Genomic DNA, 21,694 nt, shown 5'->3' on the forward strand with positions numbered 1-21,694 from the left:
CAGGATAGTCCGGATGGTGGATGAGCAGCCCCAAACAAGTTCCAAACATATTCAAGCTGTCCTGCAGGCTCAGGGAGCATCAGTGTAAGCGCGAACTATCCGTTGACATTTAAATGAAATAAAACACTATGGCAGGAGACCCAGGAGGACCCCACTGCTGACACAGATACATAAAAAAGCAAGACTACATTTTGCCAAAATGAACTTGAGTAAGCTGAAGTCCATCTGGGAAAACGTTTTGTGGACAGATGAGACCAAGATAGAGCTTTTTGCTAAAGCACATCATTCTTCTGTTTACCGAAAATGGAATGAGGCCTACAAAGAAAATAACACAGTACCTGCAGTGAAATATGGTGGAGGGCCAATGATGTTTTAGGGATGTTTTGCTGCCTCTGGCACTGGGTGCCTTGAATGTGTACAAGGCATCATGAAACCTTAGGATTGCCAATGGATTTTGGGTCGCACTGTACAGCCCAGTGTCAGAAAGCTGGGTTTGCGTCCGAGATCTTGGGTCTTCCAGCAGGACAATGACCCCAAACATACATCAAAAAGCAACCAGAAGTGGATGGCAACAAAGCGCTGGAGAGTTCTGAAGTGGCCAGCAATGAGTCCAAATCTAAATCCCATTGAACACCTGTGGAGAGATATTAAAATTGCTGTTGGGAAGAGAGAGAGAGAGACCTGGAGCAGTTTGCAAAGGAAGAGTGGTCCAGCATTCCATCTGAGAGGTGTAAGAAGCTTATTGATGGTTATAGGAAGCGACTGATTTCAGTTATTTTTTCCAAAGGGTGTGCAACCAAATATTAAGTTAAGGGTGCCAATAATTTTGTCCAGACCATTTTTGGAGTTTGGTGTGACGTTATGTCCAATTAGTTTTTTTCTTCCCTTTTTGGTTTAGTTCCAATACACACAAAGGGAATAAACATGTGTATAGCAAAACATGTAGTACTGCAATCCTTTTCTGTGAGAAATACTTCATTTTGATGTGATCAGCCCCTTGGTATGACTGATGTTGATATACATGTGATCAGATCCTTGTTTTGACTGATCTTGATATACATGTGATTAGATCCTTGCTATGACTGATGTTGACATACATGTGATCAGATCCTTGTTATGACTGATCTTGTCATACATGTGATCAGACCCTTTTTATGACTGATGTTGACATACAAGTGATCAGATGCTTGTTATGACCGATGTTGACATAGATGTGATCAGACCCTTTTTATGACTGATGTTGACATACATGTGATCAGATGCTTGTTATGACTGATCTTGTCATACATGTGATCAGCCCCTTGTTATGACTGATCTTGTTATACATGTGATTAGATCATTGTTATGACTGATCTTGTCATACATGTGATCAGATCCTTGTTATGATTGATGTTGACATACATGTGATCAGACCCTTTTTATGACTGATCTTGTCATACATGTGATCAGATGCTTGTTATGACTGATCTTGTCATACAAGTGATCAGATGCTTGTTATGACTGATGTTGACATATATGTGATCAGATCCTTGTTATGACTGATGTTGACATAGATGTGATCAGACCCTTTTTATGACTGATGTTGACATATATGTGATCCGATCCTTGTTATGACCGATGTTGACATACAAGTGATCAGATGCTTGTTATGATTGATGTTGACATAGATGTGATCAGACCCTTTTTATGACTGATGTTGACATACATGTGATCCGATCCTTGTTATGACTGATGTTGACATATATGTGATCAGATGTTTGTTATGACTGATGTTGACATACATGTGATCAGACCATTGTTATGACTGATGTTGACATATATGTGATCAGATGCTTGTTATGACTGATCTTGTCATACATGTGATCAGACCCTTTTTATGACTGATCTTGTCATACATGTGATCAGACCCTTTTTATGACTGATGTTGACATACATGTGATCAGATCCTTGTTATGACTGATCTTGTCATACATGTGATCAGACCCTTTTTATGACTGATCTTGTCATACATGTGATCAGACCCTTTTTATGACTGATGTTGACATACATGTGATCCGATCCTTGTTGTGACTGATGTTGACATATATGTGATCAGATCCTTGTTATGAAACTCAGGAGAAAATAAAGATAATTGGTTTTCTCAATCCATAAAATGATAAAGGTATCCCTTGGTGAAAGTAAATATTATATAAAAAAAGTGAAAAATCACCAATAGGGTTTAGATATCAAATCTTAATTTATTTCACTGATAAAATCGTTATCAAAAAGTGTTAACTAATAATGGGAGGGGGGTGAGGGTACAGGTGAATGCCTACACTGAGATCCCTACCTATTCTAGGGGGGGGTTCCTAAACTAAGTGTGGATAGGAATGGGGAACATAGAGACAATATATACAGATAAGTTAGCCTCTTCTACCAACGCGTTTCGCCTAATGTGGAAACATAGGCTCATCAGGGGACAAGAGGGTAACAAATATATACAACGATGACAAGGTATTAGTACATTGAAGCATAGATGAGTTAACACTTAGGTACTAAACGATTGACATAGAACAGATACAATCTGATAAGTAAAAGAAGATAGGAATTGGTCACAGTGGTCAGGGACAGTCAAACTTGGGTATATGTTGTCAGTGTCTAATTGTCAAAATATAGATGCATAGAGACATTTAGAAATGGGATATCAGATACAGTACAGTATTAGACCTAAATGATGTATAATGGTGTCCTATACAGGTTAAGGTATTAATAAAGAGATAATCTTCAGAGTATTTAGATTCACTCCATGTAAAATTTCATACACAGGTGTGAATATGTGGTAGACGCCATAGTCAATAGAAAATGATGATAAATCAAGAAGGTACCGTTAGGTCCTGATGCGACCTGTACATGTATGATATCCCATATAAACCAGATTCAATTGGTTCCAAATCTAAGTTGATAACTGTCCACAGCCACTAAATAGAGTCAGCGTGTACATAGACAAGATAAGGCCATTTAGCCCGAGATAAATCCCAGGTAGCTTGTTAGATGAAGATATGATGTCTGCTATGTATGATCTTGTCATACATGTGATCAGACCCTTTTTATGACTGATGTTGACATATATGTGATCAGATCCTTGTTATGACTGCTCTTGTCATACATGTGATCAGACCCTTTTTATGACTGATGTTGACATACATGTGATCCGATCCTTGTTATGACTGATGTTGACATATATGTGATCAGACCCTTTTTATGACTGATGTTGACATACATGTGATCCGATCCTTGTTATGACTGATGTTGACATACATGTGATCAGATGCTTGTTATGACTGATGTTGACATACATGTGATCAGACCATTGTTATGACTGATGTTGACATATATGTGATCAGATGCTTGTTATGACTAATGTTGACATATATGTGATCAGATGCTTGTTATGACTGATGTTGACATAGATGTGATCAGACCCTTTTTATGACTGATGTTGACATACATGTGATCAGATGCTTGTTATGACTATCTTGTCATATATGTGATCAGCCCCTTGTTATAACTGATCTTGTTATACATGTGATGAGATCATTGTTATGACTGATCTTCTCATACATGTGATCTGATCCTTGTTATGACCGATGTTGACATACAAGTGATCAGATGCTTGTTATGACTGATGTTGACATAGATGTGATCAGACCCTTTTTATGACTGATGTTGACATACATGTGATCCGATCCTTGTTATGACCGATGTTGACATACAAGTGATCAGATGCTTGTTATGATTGATGTTGACATAGATGTGATCAGATCCTTGTTATGACTGATATTGACATACATGTGATCAGATCCTTGTTATGACTGATCTTGTCATACATGTGATCAGCCCCTAGTTATGACTGATGTACTGATGTTGACATACATGTGATCAGATCATTGTTATGACTGATCTTGTCATACATGTGATCAGATCCTTTTTATGACTGATGTTGACATACATGTGATCAGATCATTGTTATGACTGATCTTGTCATACATGTGATCAGATCCTTTTTATGACTGATGTTGACATACATGTGATCAGATCATTGTTATGACTGATCTTGTCATACATGTGATCAGATCCTTTTTATGACTGATGTTGACATACATGTGATCAGATCATTGTTATGACTGATCTTGTCATACATGCGATCAGATCCTTTTTATGACTGATGTTGACATTCATGTGATCAGATCATTGTTATGACTGATCTTGTCATACATGTGATCAGATCCTTTTTATGACTGATGTAGACATACATGTGATCAGATGCTTGTTATGACTGATCTTGTCGTACATGTGAACACTGACGCTGTCTTGCGCCTCCTACCCCCATTGTCGCACTTTACTTGATGAATGGCGCGCACCGTACCCGCTCCCATTGTGCTGGCTCCAGAGGACTATAAACCCCCCAGCCCCCTCCAGGAGGCCAGTGCGGACAATATGGCAGGGGTAGACCCCCCCACCCCCGGTCTACTTTGATTAAACAATCAAGAACATTACCGATCCGACAACAATAGCGGAGCTGACAATAATATTATTAATAGCCTCCGATTGAGCGCTAAGGATTCCCATACACACAGCGACCCCTGGCGGCGCCGCAAGGCACACACAGGCGCGAGGCCTGCCAGAGACACAGCGGGAGCTCGCCTCGCCCCCCCTCGCCTTCGCCGCCCCGTCACGTGAACAACGCGGTCCAATCAGAGTCCGTGTTGTCGCGGCCGGACGCCATTGCTGCTGTCAGAGAGGCGAAGCTCTGGTCAGTGTGTGTGTGAGAAAGACGAGCGGCGGGAGAGCCCAGAAGCCGAGACGTCCAGTGAGCCCCCCGGGGAGGCGGGCCGAGCGCAGGCCCCACGGAGAGGCCCGGATCTGTGGGCACGGAGTGAGGACGCTGCTGGACTAGGCCCCTGAGGCCTCCTACTGTGACACGGGGCGGGCTCCCCCTCAGCCCCGATTACTGTGTGTCTCCCGCCGCCTGCCCGGGCAGAGAAGAGCCGGCCCCCCCTTGTGCTAGCGCCCAGCGGATGTGACCGTGTAGGCGGGGGTGAGGGCCGCACCGGGGCCCCTGGCTGGAGCGCCCCTCTCCGGAGCCCTGGCACGGCGCAGTCTCCGCTCAGCAGCCTCCCCGGACTGGCCGTACTTTCCCTGAGAAGCGGGGGGAGGCCGCGGCGGGCGCTTCCTTCTTCCCCTCCTCTTCCTCTCACATCCCCGGCCACGGCCGCCCCTCCCCCACCCGGGTGACTCATTTTTCCGCGCCGGATTAGCGGCCCCGTTCGGGCGCCTGGAGCCCTCCTCCTCCTTCCTCTAGGCCGAGGACATGGTGGGCTCTGGCTGGCCTCTGTGATTCGTCATCCCCGCTGTGTGTGTGCTGTGCCCCCCTCCCAGCAGCAGCCATAGGAAGGATCGGCCTGGGCCTGCTCTGCAGCCTGCCCCCCTTCTCGGATCGGATCCAGGATTTCAGCTCTCAGACATGCCCAGCTCTGCTAGCCAGGCACCTGGAGGATCATGACTGCGGCGGCGAACTGGGCAGCCAACGGGGCGAGCCTGGAGGACTGTCACTCTAACCTCTTCTCTCTGGTAATGTCTTGTCTGTCCACACTGCCCCCATTCACAGATGTATCCATAGGCTTCTGGGCAGGAAATGGTTATTTTTAGCTTCACATCTGTAGATACTTTACATCAGTGTGTCTTCAGCTGTTGCAAAACTACAACTCCCAGCATGCCCGGACAGCCAAAGGCTGTCCGGGCATGCTGAGAGTTGTAGTTTTGCAACAGCAGCAGACACTGTTTGGAAAACACTGCATTACATACAAAAGAAAAGTTTTCATGATGTCTGTTTTTACATTGCGGTCTATGGGAGTGATACCTTAGTGCACGTTATATGTTTTCCAGTAAGTGTCACAAGCAGCGTGTAAGACTTTAACAGGTACAAAGTGCGTTGAAATAGATGAGCAATTATTTGTTAAAAAAACAACCCCATAAAAGGGTATATATACATTTTTTTTTTAAATCATACATTTACTGTATAAGTCTGGTATATGTGTAAACAAAACAGGCAGGATCTGGTACCCAAAGCGGTCGCCTGGTTACAATGATGGCGTCCGATGGGTTCACAGTCAGGGTTTATAGGTGAAAACCTGGAGTAGGACTGGCACAGAGAGAAAAAAACTAAACAGAAGACTGGTACCTTTTTACTGTGCTTATGGGTAAGGTCACCCGTGCCATATTTTCTGCATATTTTCTGCCAGTCAGTAGCGGGTTCGTTGGAAGATAGCGGGAGAAAAATGAGTTCTTGCGACGTCTTTTTTTTCTCCCACTATCTTCCTGCGGAATAACGGCCGCGTTAATGGACGTCATAGAATCCCATTCAAGTCAATAGGATCCTCTGTGCCCGTTATGACTCCTGTTAGGCTCTGTCACACTAATGGCAATTAAAGGCAAAAATATAAAAAAGCCTAAATGGCCGTTTTTGGCAGAGCCTAGCGGCGGTGTGAACGTAGCTTCACTTTGCTTCCCGTTGACTTCAATGGGTAGGAAAATACGTTGCGGCACAATATGGCACATGTGATCCTACCCTGAGGATACAGTCACACATACCGTAGCCGCTGGGGATATAATGCTGTTCGGTCAAGACACATAGTTGAACGCGGCATCAAATCTGCAGCAGATATAGTATGTGTGAATGGACTCCATCAGAAATACTTATTCCCTACCCACAAGATGGGGGATAAGTGTCTGATTGATGGGGTCTGACTTTGGGGACCTCCATGTTCTCCAGAACGGGGCCCTGACTTTCCCCACTGCCTGAAGCGGTGGCCCCGCACACGCTCTATGCGTTTTCTGTGGCAGCATTGGAGATGCTTTTAGTTGGGTATCTCTGGTTTTCCCATACACATTACATAGAGCATGTGCTGGGAAGAGCCAGGGCCCTGTTTTAAGTGCTGGAATAGCCCTTTAAAGGAGGACTCTGGTGCAGACTACTCCTGCTCCGTCCTGCAAAAAAATGAAAATAAACCATCACTCACCTTCCTAGGTTCCCGCGGAGCGCCACTACAGCTGATCGGTCCTCCGGTCCATCTTCTTCATTCTTCCGTATGTAACGAAGAGTCACATGGCGCTCAGCCTATTATGGGCCGAGGCAGAACATTGCAGCGGCCGGCAAAAGGCTGAGCGCCATGTGACTCTTCGTTACATACGGAAGAATGAAGAAGATGGACCGGAGGACCGATCAGCTGTAGTGGCGCTCCGCGGGAACCCAGGAAGGTGAGGGATGGTTTATTTTCATTTTTTTGCAGCCCAGGCAGGACGGAGCAGGAGAACTCTGCACCAGAGTCCTCCTTTAACCAAGCTCCTGTGTTCATCTATAGAAGACTGTTTAGATCATACATGGGAGATTTATCAGGCCTTGTGCAGAGAAGTACTGGAGCAGTTGCCCGTAGTAGCCAATCAGATCCCAACTTTCATCTTTATAAAGGCCGTAATCCGCTGTTCCTCTTCCCAGATTTATCAAACTGAAAAAAACTTGGATTTTCCCATAACAACCAATCACAACTCAACTTTCATATCTCTATGAGCTCTGGTAAAGTGAAAGCTGAGCTGTGATTGGTTGCTGTGGGAATATCACCCCAGTTTTTCTCTGTTTGGTAACTATGGACAAGTGCTTAGATTTATCAATCAGATTCCATAGCAACCAGTCAGATTCCAGCATTATAAAAAAAAAGCTGGAATCTGGTTGCTATGGGCAACTGCTCCACTGTTGCTTTGCACGAGGACCGATAAATATCTCCACTGTGTTTTCACACAACCAGAAAAAGGACATTGATTTACAGCAAATGGTATTGATGGCTGATGCCAAAGCCTTTCTGTATAAAGTTTTTAGGAGGGAGCTGAAGTTGTTTACTTGCCATAGCTTCTTCCCGTATTTGGCACTGCCTGTTCCCTGATCCGTCACCCTAACTTACAGCGCTCCAGTTGGTGCAAAACTCCAACTCCCATTATGCGGTGACAGGCTGCAGCTATGTCATGAGTGTCACGCACTTGTTGTGTGTAGACATGGCAGCCTTCATTGATGAATGTGGAGATCTTGGAAATACATTGAATGATTTATTTCTCTAGGCAACATATTCGTCCCGAGTCAGTCTCGTGTTTGCCTCGGTCCATAATGTAGTTTGTGTTGGTCCCGGTGATGTCTCAGTCTTTCTACAATTCCCAGTAGCCTATGTAAGCAATGTGCCTAGATAGCTGCTGCTTTTTGGCTTGTTCCTGGTTATTCATTTGGACAGTCTTATCCTTTTCTCTCCTTATTGATGTTTTATCAATATGATTTATAAATGATGTTTTACACCCAGGCAGGGCAAACCTGAGATGCTTATGTGCCAGAAAATAATCCACTGACACCAAACATTTTCAGTTGTTTTATATTGATGTCTGTGAACGTTGTTATTCCTGGCCGCTCAGCTGGACATACTGGGTTGTGGCTCGGTGTGAAAGGCTCCTATACTCTACATTTACACCTTAGAGCAGTGTTTCCCAACCGGGGTGCCTCCAGCTGTTGCAAAACTACAACTCCCAGCATGCCCGGACAGCCGAAGGCTGTCCGGGCATGCTGGGAGTTGTAGTTTTGCAACAGCTGGAGGCACCCTGGTTGGGAAACACTGCCTTAGAGAAATGTTTTGTTTGTAAATGCTTCCCGTATTCAGTGCTGATAGTATTGCTATTGTAGCACCTGACTCCCATGTCCAGAATGTAATACAGTAGTGACATCATCTCACTGCTGCATTGTTGTCACCGTGGTAGACGCTTCAGTTGTCACATTTCTCCTCTCTCTCATTAGCAGATCCTGTCTGTGTTGCCATGTGTCACTTGCTACTGAACAATTGTCAGTACAAGCTGTCTGTGTGACACGTTCTTGTTGGGTTGCCTCCGTTCTGTGTTTACATCTCATTTCTCAGTCTTTTCTGACTCGCAGACTATCCTGGCTGTCTGTGTTAGTAAGGCTCTTATCAGTAAATGCCCACCCTTGCCTCCACCTGCTTAGTCTAGAAAGTGTGTCCAGTCCCTTTCATCCAAATGTTGGTAGCATTTCCATACTGCATTATTTACCTGCTTTGCTATGATGCTGTTTAGGCTCTGTAAAATGATGGTTGTCTTTTGTCCAGGAAGTTGCACTGTACAATTTTATCAGTGCTACAGACACTAGGCTCCTTTTTGGATCCTGAAGTAAAAGATTTAGGAGTCAAAGAATGATTCTTGTTGCCGAGTCTGAATAATGAAAAAAAAAAAATTCTGGCCTAGAGGGCCCACCCTTTTATACAGCTTGGGGATCATGGTTAATCTCCATTACTTTTTTCTTTGGAGGTATCTGCCAAACTTGGTGCATGTTTACAGTAGTCAAAATCCGCAATGATCTATGTGTAGAATCCACGCCTTGTCAGCATTAAAATCAGGGCGAATTCTGCTCAAAATTAAGTCATCCCATTATTATTATGAAAATCTGCAATTAGGAAAATCGACAATTGAATTCTTTTTTTAAATGTTATTTATTTTTTGACACACAAATTTGGCTGTGTGAACAGTCCTTTAGGCAATGTTAGGTGTCTTTCACACTACACAATTACTCTGTTTTAAAGGGGTTCTCCAAAGGATAGGGGATAAGATGCCTGATCGCGGGAGTCCCGCCGCTGGGGACCCCTGGGATCTTGCCCGCGGCACCCCATTTGTAATCAGTCCTCGGAGCGTGTTCGCTCGGGGTCTGATTACCAACGACCACAAGGCCGGCGGCGTGTGACGTCACGCCTCCGCCCCGTGTGACGTCACGCTCCGCCTCTAAATGCAAGCCTACGGGAGGGGGTGTGACAGCTATCACGCCCCCTCTCGTAGGCTTGCATGGAGGGGCAGAGCGTGACGTCACACGGGGGCAGAGGCATCTCACGCCGCCGGCCTTGTGCTCGTTGGTAATCAGACCCGGAGCGAACACGCTCCGAGGACTGATTACAAACAGGGTGCCGCGTGCAAGATCCCGGGGGTCCCCAGGTGCGGGACTCCCGCGATCAGGCATCTTATCCCCTTTCTTTGAATAGGTGATAAGATGTCTAAGCACTGGAGAACCCCTTTAAAGATCCGTACAAAGTTCCGTCTGAAAATCAGCTGTAAAACAGCAGTAACAAAATCCTATACAGCCTTTAGAAAATCCCATTATAGTCTAATGGGATTTTTCTAATAGCCGTTTTGATCCGTTATAGCCCGTTATTAAAAAACCATATATTCTAAACTAACTCCGATTATATTCCCAAACTACTCTTAACACCCCTTCTGCCCTTAAAATTTTTCTTCTCCAAGCTTTAAAGCAAATCTGTCATCGGTATCACCTACACTAACTGGTCATATAGGCTTGTAGTGCTGGTGATACTGATCAAAATGATACTTAAAATGTCCCGAATAGCCCAGCTGTTGCGCCGTTATCGCTGGTTTTTCTTTTTATGTAAATGTGATATGGGCAGAGCTAGGATCGGTGCTCCAGGCACCCCACGTGATCTTCTGCCCGACTCATCAATATGCACGGCCTCCCTCCCTGCTGTTGCAGCACGGCGCATGCGCCACTACCAGAGTAAATGCGGAAGCAGCCACCAGTTTCAGCATCATGAGGCTGAAACTGACCTGCTTACGGGTGTACTCTGGGAGCGGCACATGTGCCGTGGCGAAAATATGGCGCGAGAGCAGGGAGGGAGGCTGTGCATATTGATGGGCCTGGCAGAAATTCACGGGGGGTGCTCGGAGCTCAGTCCTAGCTCCGCCCATGCCCCAAGGACCTCATTTACATACAAAGAAAAATAGCGATAACGGCGCAACGGCTGGGCCATTCAGGACGCTGTAAGTATCATTTTGATCAGTATCACCCGCACTACAAGCCTGTATGACAGGTTAGTGTGGGTGATACTGATGACAGATTTCCTTTAACCACTTAAGGACCAAGGGCGTACAGGTACGCCTTTGCTCCCTGGTACTTAAAGACTAAGGGCGTACCTGTACGCCCGTGGGAATTTCGGTCCCCCGCCGGGCGGGGATTGGACCGGGGTGACTGCTGATATCTATCAGACCCCCACATGTCAGCGATCGCCACAAATCGCTGGTGAATTCACACCAGCGATTTGCACCGATTCTAGGTCATGCGGGTCTATGGTGACTTCAAAGGGGACCGGCGGCAGCAGATCCACTTACCCATCCGGAGGCTGCGGGCGATGGTAATTGGCGGGTGGCGATGACGTGCGGCTGGCTCACTGGATCCTACGGAAGCCGGTGAGTTGCCTAGCAACATCTGGAGGGCTACAGTCTGAGACCACTATACAGTGGTCTCTAAACTGTAGCCCTCCAGATGTTGCAAAACAACAACACCCAGCATGCCCAGACAGCTGTTTGCTGTGGGCATGCTGGGATTTGCAGTTTTGCAACAGCTGGAGGGCTACAGTTTGGAGATCACTGTGCAGTGGTCTCTAAACTGTTACAGATGTTGCAAAACTGCAAATCCCAGCATGCCTACACAAACAGCTGTCTCGGCATGCTGGGAGTTGTAGTTTTGCAACAGCTGGAGGCACACTGGTTGGAAAATACTGGGTTAGGTAACAGAACCTAACTGAAGGTTTTCTAACCAGTGTGCCTCCAGCTGTTGCAAAAGTACAACTCCCAGCATGCACGGTCTGTCAGTACATGCTGGGAGTTGTAGTTTTGAAACAGCTGGAGGCTTGCCCCCACCATGTGAATGTACAGCGTACATTCACACGGGCGGAGATTTACAGTGAGTCTCCTGCTTCAAGTATGAGCTGCGGCAAATTTTTCGCCACAGCGCAAACTCCTAGCGGGAAGCTCACTGTAAACCTGCACCATTGCGAATGTACCCTAAAAACACTACACTAACACATAATAAAGGGTAAAACACTACATATACACCCCCTTACACTGTCCCCCCCCCCCCCAATAGAAATGAAAAACGTATTGTACTGCAGTGTTTCCAAAAAGGAGCCTCCAGCTATTGCAAAACAACAACTCCCAGCATTTCTAGACAGCCACTGACTGTCCAGGCATGCTGGGAGTTTAGCAACAGCTGAAGGCACCCTGTTTGGGAATCGCTGGCGTAGAAAACCCCTATGTCCACCCCTATGCAATCTCTAATTTAGTCCTCAAATGCGCATGACACTCTCATTTCGGAGCCCTGTCGTATTTCAAGGAAACAGTTCAGGGCCACATATGGGGTATTTCCGTACTCGGGAGAAATTGCACTACGAAGTTTGAGGGGCTTTTTATCCTTTTACCTCTTATTAAAAGGAAAAGTTGGGGTCTACACCAGCCTGTTGGTGTAAAACTTTTTTTATTTTTTTACACTAGCATGCTGGTGTTGCCGCATACTTTTTATTTTCACAAGAGATAAAAGGAAAAAAAAACCCTTGAGGGTTGTAGTTTCCAAAATAGTATGCCATGTGTTTTTTATTTTTTATTTTTTTTGCTGTTCTGGCACCATGGGGGCTTCCTAAATGCGACATGCCACCCAAAAACCATTTCAGCAAAATGTGTTTTCCAAAAGCCAAATGTGACTCCTTCTCTTCTGAGCATTGTAGTTCGCCCGCAGAGCATTTTACGTCCTAACATGGGGTATTTCCAAGAGATGGGGGTTACAAATTTTGGGGGGGCATTTTCCCCCATTACCCTTTTATAAAAATGGTGAATTTGGGGAAAAAAACAGCACTTTAGTGAAAACATTTTTTTGATTTACACATCCGACTTTAACGAAAAGTCGTCAAACACCTGTGGGGTGTTAAGGCTCACTGGACCCCTTGTTATGTGCCTAGAGGGGTGTAGTTTCCAAAATAGTATGCCATGTGTTTTTTTTCTGCTTTTCTGGCACATAGGGGCTTCCAAAATGTGACATGCCCCCAAAAACCATTTCAGAAAAACTCTCCAAAATCCCATTGTCGCTCCTTCCCTTCTGAGCCCTCTACTGCGCCCGCCAAACACTTCACATACACATATGAGGTATTTTCTTACTTGAGAGAAATTGGGTTACACATTTTGAGTTTTTTTTTCTCCTTTTTCCCCTTTTAAAAATTCAAAAACTGTGTCCACAAAAACGTGTGTGTAAAAAAATGAAGATTTAGAATTTTCTCCATTTTGCTGCTTTTCCTGTGAAACACCTAAAGGGTTAACACACTTAATGAATGTCATTTTGGGGTGCAGTTTTTATAATGGGGTCATTTTTGGGGTATTTCTCATAGGAAGACCCTTCAAATACACTTCAAAACTGAACTGGTCCCTGAAAAATTCTGATTTTGAAAATTCTGTGAAAAATTGCTGCTGAACTTTGAAGCCCTCTGATGTCTTCCAAAAGTAAAAACATGTCAACTTTATGATGGAAACATAAAGTAGACATATTGTATATGTGAATCAATATATAATTTATTTGGAATGTCTATTTTCCTTACAAGCAGAGAGTTTCAAAGTTAGAAAAATTCAAAAATTTCATGAAAACGTAGAAATTTTGCATTTTTCACCAAGAAATGATAGTAGTATCGACAAAAATTTACCACTAACATAAAGTAGAATATTTCATGAAAAAACAATCTCGGAATCAGAATGAAAGGTAAAAGCATCCCAGAGTTATTATTGCTTAAAGGGGTTCTCCGGTGTTTACACATCTTATCCCCTATCCAAAGGATAGGGGTTAAGATGCCTGATCGCGGGAATCCCGTCGTTGGGGATCCCCCCATGATCATGCACGCGGCACCCCGTTTGTAATCAGTCCCCGGGGCGTTTTCGCTCCGGGTCTGATTACGGGCGACCACTGGGCCGGTGGCGTGTGACGTCATGCCTCCGCCCCCGTGTGATGTCACGCTCCGCCCCCTCAATGCAAGCCTACTTTTTACTTTGAAAAAAAAAAAAGAAAAAGATATATAAAGGTTGAGAATTTTAACAGCAAGTAAATAGCAAAGTGTCTTCTAATTACATAAGGAACAATATATTAAATTTTTGTTTGGTGACAGGTACTCTTTAAATGGTAAAGATTTGCCTATTGCTAAATCCTTTGTAGATTTTTTCAAAGAATTGGACAGAAATCTCTCTGAAACTTGTTTTTCCATCATAATGTCCCAGAGAATCTGCATGTAAATTGGTTTCATTGTAATTCGTCTGAGCTAATCTGTAGCTTTTCCTAGCACAACCATCTGAATAGCTGGCTGCGGATTTTTGACACAGATTCCATACGGAGTCCTATTTACTACAATGGGGGCGCTGCCTGGAATTCTGCAAAAACTATTGTCAAGTTCAATGATTTTGCAGAATTTCTGCTGCTGAAATTCTGCCGTGTGAATGGGACTGCGGAATCCCCATCCATCACAATGTGCAGTAAATTTTACAGAATTTCCAAGATGGATTTTTCCACCAGATTCTACTGGAAGTTCCGCCATGTGAACATAGCCAAATATTGAGTCTTCTGGGGATTTTAATCTTCAGCTTGTTTATTCCATGTAGATTGTTTCTGCTGCACGTAAAGTGACATTAGGCGAAGTTCACACTGAGTAAAGTTTGTGCTATTTGTATTCTTAATTGGCAAAAATGAAATATGTCAGAAAATTTTTGATTTAGTAAAGTCAAAGATATTTGTAAAACTAAGTTATGCAACTGAGCCACTAAATTCAGGCCTGCATGGCAATGGCAGGAAATTACTACGAGTATAATGCACCTGCAGGAATGGCGACAGTCATAGCATTAGATTTGGGAATTCTCCATATTATTGGAAAAATCTCTCCATACCAGTGACCTTCATGTCCTGTCCAAAAGAAAAGTTGCTGAGTTGCCCATAGCAACATTAAATTTTCAGAGGCCTTTTTCAAAAATGAAAGAAGCAATCTGGTTGCTATGGGCAACTCTAACTTTTCCTCTGGATGGGTTTGATAAATGTCCCCCATAATGTTTGTAAATAGATGCACAGTATTAGCATGACAGGTAAACACCATTGATTGTCTTAAGTTTCTAGCTCTGTGTATGCTGATCTCTATGGCACATGTAAGGCTGGGTTCACACTACGTTTTGTCCCATACGGGAGCGCATACGGCAGGGGGGAGCTAAAAGCTTGCGCTCCCGTATGTGACCGTATGTGCTCCCGTATGTCATTCATTTCAATGAGCCGACCGGAGTGAAACGTTCGGTCCGGTCGGCTCATTTTTGCGCCGTATGCGCTTTTACAACCGGACCTAAAACTGTGGTCAACCACGGTTTTAGGTCCGGTTGTAAAAGCGCATACGGCGCAAAAATGAGCCGACCGGACCGAACGTTTCACTCCGGTCGGCTCATTGAAATGAATGACATACGGGAGCGCATACGGTCACATACGGGAGCGCGAGGTTTTAGCTCCCCCCTGCCGTATGCGCTCCCGTATGGGACAAAACGTAGTGTGAACCCAGCCTAAGCCTGGTTTCACACTACGTTTTGAAGACCCTGTCACCGGATCCGGGGGCGTGAAAACCGGGAACTCCCGTATCTCAGCCGTATCTTATTAATTTGAATGAGCCGACCAGAGTCATAGTGACTCCGGTCGGCTCATTTTTGCTGCACTGAAGCACTGCAAGAATTGTTTATATTTAATTTTTTTTGCTGCTTAACTGAGACTCATAAAGTGGGTTGGAGTCAGTTCACAACATGTACATTTTTAATGTTTTTTCTTTTCTAAAGTGTATTTTTAGAGAGAGATTACCATAGGAAGAAAGTGGTTTAATCCATAATGACAATTTGTGTTTTTATGAAGATTTAAAGTCTTCGGGCTCAGTTTATTTAACCCCTTAAAGAAGTACTCTGGTACAACTGGCTTCAGAAAGTTAAACAGATTTGTAAATTATGTAAGTTCCAGAAGGATGTAGAAAGTATAAGACGGTACTCACCGGGATTATCCGGGCTTGCAAAAGCTTTCTTTATTTCATTAGCAAAAGGTGCATAACGATGCGGTGTGAAGGCAGGTATCCGGCCAGGATGCGGGGGAACGAATGCAGCGTGATGGTTACAGCTGTGTCGTGCTTCCGCACTTCTTCACATGGTCTGAGGAAGTGCGGAAGCACGACACGGCTGTAACCATCACGCTGCATTCGTTCCTACAACTCCCGATCCCTGCAGATGCCGTTCCCCTCTGTGCGCTCTGTTCCCTGCTCTCTTCACTATTCATCTTCTAGGACCTTCCCCTTTTCAGCCAATCACAGGCCGCAGTGGTGTAAAGCCAGTGATTGGCTGAAGGGGAAAGGACTTCTGCAGCAAATACACTAGGTTTGAAATCTGCCCGGCAAACCCAGTGTATGCTGCTGCAGGACAAGGTGAGAAGGGGGAGGAAGAATGTGACAGAGGGGGGGAATGTGACAGAGGGGGGGGGGCCCACTGTCTCATCATGCCCCCACTGTCTCATCATGCCACCACTGTCTCATCATGCCACCACTGTCTCATCATGCCACCACTGTCTCATCATGCCCCCACTGTCTCATCATGCCCTTTTCCCCCCTGTTTTTGTCAGTGAAGCAGGATGAGTGACGCTGCACAATCAGAGACGTCACTCATTCAATGGTGCTGTGACTGTTCTAATGGCTGCGGCTGCTGCGACCACACTGACCAGCGGCGGCTGCAGTGAATGATGAGTGACGTCCCAGACGCTGTGCAGCCGCCAGAGGACGTCACTCATCCTGCTTCACTGACCGCAGCCGGCAAGACCTGACACCGGACCTGTCCTGCCGAGCGCGGCTAGGTAAGGAAGATAAAAACAATACAATAAAAAGCAGGGGGGGGGGGGAAGGGGAGGGAAAAAACAAAAAACAAAGCGGGAGCCCGCGCGCTGGTCACTGATTTAAAGTGGCCACGGCCAGGCTGCTAATCCTTAACAAGCAGATGCCGCTGCGGCCTCTTTAAATCAGTGACAAAAAGGTTTATCGGCGTATAACACGTAGGCAGACTTTTTGCCTTGAATTTAAGTTTTAAAAGTGCGTGTTATACGCTGATAAATACGGTATTCACAAATAGCAAGATTGTATTTTTTTATTTGCATATTATGACTTAAATAAATAAAATAAAAATAAAGTGTAATACAAATCTAGAGAACATGTAGTCATTTAAAAAAAAAAATTATAAAAAATACACTTTTAGATTTTTATGCTTTTCTGAAGATGCAATTAGGCTAGAAGAATATGGTAACATGGAATGATGTTGCATACATCTCATCCAAAGGATTAAGTCTACCAACAGGTGTGGAGCAATGTGCCTGCGACCTGATAGTACACTGATGCTTTAGCATCCCATGGTATCATTGATGGGACTAGAGTAAACTACACACATTCTGTCCTACAGCTGCCTGAATCTTACTGATATTTTTGTATAAGGTAATGGTCACACACAGCACATCCGCATTGTAATTCAAGATGCGGGAATATGCTGCAGATTTTGCTATGAACTGACACACAGGGCTTCCCTGTTGCAGCCCTGTGTTGTACAGTAAGTTTGAGTTGGGCCTGCATAGTCACATCGGCGTAAGACGGATGCGCCATGTGCTTAGCTATCCCTGAGATTGACCTAGCGTGTCCTTTGAAGGCATAAACCGAACCTGTCAGAGCCATGAAATCATAAACTGCTATGTCTGTAAGGACATATAACTCTATTTTGCAGGTCATTATCATTACCCAAATACCATTTTTTTTTACACATTTTTATGTCTGTCATGTGTGATACATTTTTAGGTTCTTTTTCTATGTACAGTATCCTGTGCGAACTTGATACTTCAAATTTGAAGCGGTGTTCATTCATTTAGTCATCTTTGAAATTAGGGTTGGGCGGAATACTGAATACCAAAATTTTTGTCCAGCACGATATGGGTTTTTCCCAATACCGTAATACCAGTTTGGCCCCTCACCCTCGGGAATGAATGAATTATCAGCCCAGGGCTGCGCTGTCCCCATCAGGGTCAATACTCACATATCATCGGGGAACTAATCATGTGACCCGCGAGCGCTGTTCTGCCCCCCCAATTATCAGCCCAGCGCTGCACTGTCTCCATCAGGGTCAATACTCACATATCACCCGCAAGCGCTGCCTTCCTTGTCCTCCTGTTTGTTGCCCAGACAGCCTTTGGCTGTCTGGGCATGCTGGGAGTTGTAGTTGCGAAACTACAAGGCAGAAGTGAAGATCACAAACCAGATCTTCACTGCTGCCTCTGCCGCCTCCTGCATTCTTCTGCTGCCGGTCCTCCCCGCTGCCCCGCTGTCTCCGCAGTAACCATCTTTATCCTGCTCTGCCTGGACTTCCAGAGGTGAGCAGAGAGGGGATCTCAACTTTAAACCCCCCCCACCTCCCCCAACTGCCAGCCTCAGGATAGGAGGAGGTGGCACCTCGCTCCTATCCTTAAGGATGATCGGGGCTGTCTCAGAGACTCTATCAGCCCGGAAAAGTGGTCGCTGACAAGGTGGGGTCTTGGGACCCCCCTTGGAGATATGCTGGGGTGGCTGCTGATAGATATCAGCAGTCATCACGTTCCAATCACTGTGTCCGAAGACGCGGTGATCAAGGAGCGCAGCACCGTAAGTGACACTTCACAGTGCCATACATTTACAGCGCTCGTCGTTAAGGGGTTAATTTTTTTTTATATAAAACGAATAAAAAATCATATATACGCAATTGTGGTACAGATAAACACTACAGATCATGGTGCAAAAATAAGCCCTCAAACATCATCATAAACTAAAAAATTTGAAAGTTCTACGTGGTCATAATAGGGCAGTTTTAAACATATTTTGTGTGTATAAAAAAAAATACACAAAGCAGTACAATAATAAAGTATGTAACCATGTGTATCATTTTAATTGTATTAACCTACAGAATAAAGAAAACATATCCTTTAAGTGTACAGCGTAAAAACAAAACCTTCCAAAATGTGTAAAAGTGCAGTTTTCTTTTCAATTTCCCCACACATAAAATAATGTTTTGGTTTTTCCCAACATTTTATGGTAAAATAAAAGGTGTCATTACAAAGTACAATTGGTCACACAAAAAATAAGCCCTCATATGGGTCTATGGTTGGAAATAGGAGTTATGCTTTTTAGAATGTGAGGAGTAAAAAACTAAAATGCAAAAATATAATTTCCTGTGTCCTTAAGGCTTTTTTTTTTTTCTTGATGGGAAAAGGGTGTTTGCATTTGTTTTGTTAGAGGAAGGGCTTTTTTCATATAAAAATGTTTTTTTTATTTAAGCATTTTGAAAAGGGGAGTGATTCAAGCTTTTATCAGGGAAGGGGTTAATTCACATTTATTTTATTGGTTTTTAACCATTTTTTTTCCCAGCCTCTATTTTTTTTAGTCCCCAGTGGGGACTATTACGTGCAATCTGTAGATTGCATACACTGATCAATGCTATATTCTTGCATAGGATTGATCAGTGTTATCAGTGCTCCTTTACCACTGAGTACGCAGTATAGAAGCGACGATTGGACTCCACAGAGCACGGTAATGGACCTCTGGCCATCCCCTCAACTGATCTCTACACAGCAATTTCAAGGAGGCGATCCCCATCAGCACCCATGAGCAACCGGCTGTTAATTTTTTGACATTTTTTCTATAGGGTTAATGCTGTGCATCACCGCAGTCAGTGATGTTTGGCATCAGCCACATGTCCTGGCTAGGATGCTGCATTTTTCGGTAACGTACACAGGGCACCTCCGTAATACCTGCCGGCAGGTACCTAATTAGGTGTCGGGGACGTTTGCACAAGTACTTGTAGTATGGAGACATCCCTAATAACTGTATTAAGACGTCTCATTAAATCACCTTTTCAGGGTGTGTTCACACCTTCAGGTTTTATTTGCTATTATTCAGTACAAAGTCATAAACGCATGAATGAAGGACATTAATAAAGGAAAGACTGAGACTTCTCTTTTCATTTCCATTCCTGGCTTTGTAGTCAGTGAATGCATTTGGAAAACGTGTGAACTCGCCTTAGACCGGTCAGGGCCCTCATGAGAATATCACCACCACTGATTGCTAGTAAAAGTTTATATTCTAGCCATAGATGGCTAAATATCTGTGCTGGTGAAAGCTCCTGATGTATATGTTCGCCGGATCCCTCTAACAGATGCTTTATAGTGCCATCTGTCACCCATAGGCTTCCACTGTAATAAACATCAAGACATGCTCCTTGCCTTTTATCATATAAGGCAGATTGTCATAACTAATACTGGAAAAAAGAGGTCACCCATAGCAACCATTCCAATTATTACTTATATACTGTATATATCAAAAAAAGGCTAATACCCATGCCTGTATCTTTCAGCGCAAGATTGAGGGTTGTGTGCGGTCACGGGCAGGGGTCTCCTCACTGCTGACTTGTACACGCCAATAACTTCTCACTGGGTGTGAGTCAGTGCAGCGCACATGTCCATCGGAGCTGCTGAATCAGGAAGCATGTGATAGGAGACGGGTCCCCTGTGGCTTTTGGAACAGTTGGCCTCTGCAGTAGAGATTTTTCTACTGTTTCCAACAATCGCTTTACATAGAAAATGTTCAGTTTGCTTTTGAATTTATAAAGGTTTCTTCTTTTAGGTTGTTGTCCTCTTGTCTTGTGTGTAGGGTCTTATTGTTATTGTGTTTAATATACTATGAAAACAAATTGCTACTCTGCAATAATGACATTGGGATTCTGTCAGTTAGAAAGGACTTCTTCCCGATTCAGATAATGCTTCAACATAGAGCTGGGCGGTGTGGCCAAATAGGTGTATCACGGTATTTTTGTAACTTATGGCGGTTCCACGGTATATAATGGTATTTATTTCATTCCCCCCCCAAATCATGTGACCCACTAGCGCTGTTCTGCTCCCCCCCCCCCTCCCCAATTATCAGCCCAGCGGGGTATTACTCACATATGTTGCCCGCAAGCACTGCCCTCCTCCTCTTTGTTGCGGGCCACCGGCGATGGAACTCTACTCCAACCTGTGGCGCTCCAGAAGTTGCAGAGCTACAACTCCCAGCATGCTGGGAGTTGTAGTTTTGCAACAGCTGGAGGTCCGCAGGTTTGAGACCACTGCTGTACGCTGTATCCCTATGCCCGGGCTGCAAAAGATAAAGAAAATAAACTTAAACTTACCTATGTTGGCCTCACGCTGTTCCTTGGGACTGGAACGTTGGACAGCAGTCAGCCTATCAACAGCCGCAGCGATGTCCCGCCCTGGCCAGTGATAGGTTAAACGCACTGTCAAGTAAGAAGCCGGCCAGAGCTCCTTAAATGACAGTGGGCTCAGCCTATCACTGGCCGGGGTGGGACATTGCTGCGTCCGTTGATAGGCTGACTGCTGTCCAACGTTCCAGTCCCAAGGAACAGCGTGAGGCCGACATAGATAAGTTTGTTTATTTTCTTTATCTTTTGCAGCCCGGGCATAGGGATACAGCGTACAGCAGTGGTCTCTAACCTGCGGACCTCCAGCTGTTGCAAAACTACATCTCCCAGCATGCTGGGAGTTGTAGTTTTGCAACATCTGGAGGTCCGCAGGTTGGAGACCACTGGCGTACAGTAGAGAATGTCAGTGCTGTCGGCCCCCAACAAATAGGAGGAGGGCAGTGCTTGCGGGTGACATGTGCGTAGTACCCCGGGCTGCTAATTAATTGGGGGG

General features: G+C 44.6%; 1 protein-coding gene across 1 annotated transcript in view; it reads left to right on the top strand.

Annotated features, from left to right (window-relative positions):
• Positions 1-4,655: 4,655 nt before the first annotated feature.
• MED13L (mediator complex subunit 13L) overlaps positions 4,656-21,694 on the top strand; it is a 154,533-nt gene continuing 137,494 nt past the window's right edge. The window contains 1 exon segment of the mRNA XM_056518010.1: positions 4,656-5,610. Within this exon segment, the coding sequence (XP_056373985.1) occupies positions 5,539-5,610 (72 nt within the window). The 5' untranslated portion in view covers positions 4,656-5,538.

The sequence above is a fragment of the Hyla sarda genome, chromosome 1 (assembly GCF_029499605.1).
Source record: "Hyla sarda isolate aHylSar1 chromosome 1, aHylSar1.hap1, whole genome shotgun sequence".
Taxonomy (NCBI): domain Eukaryota; kingdom Metazoa; phylum Chordata; class Amphibia; order Anura; family Hylidae; genus Hyla; species Hyla sarda.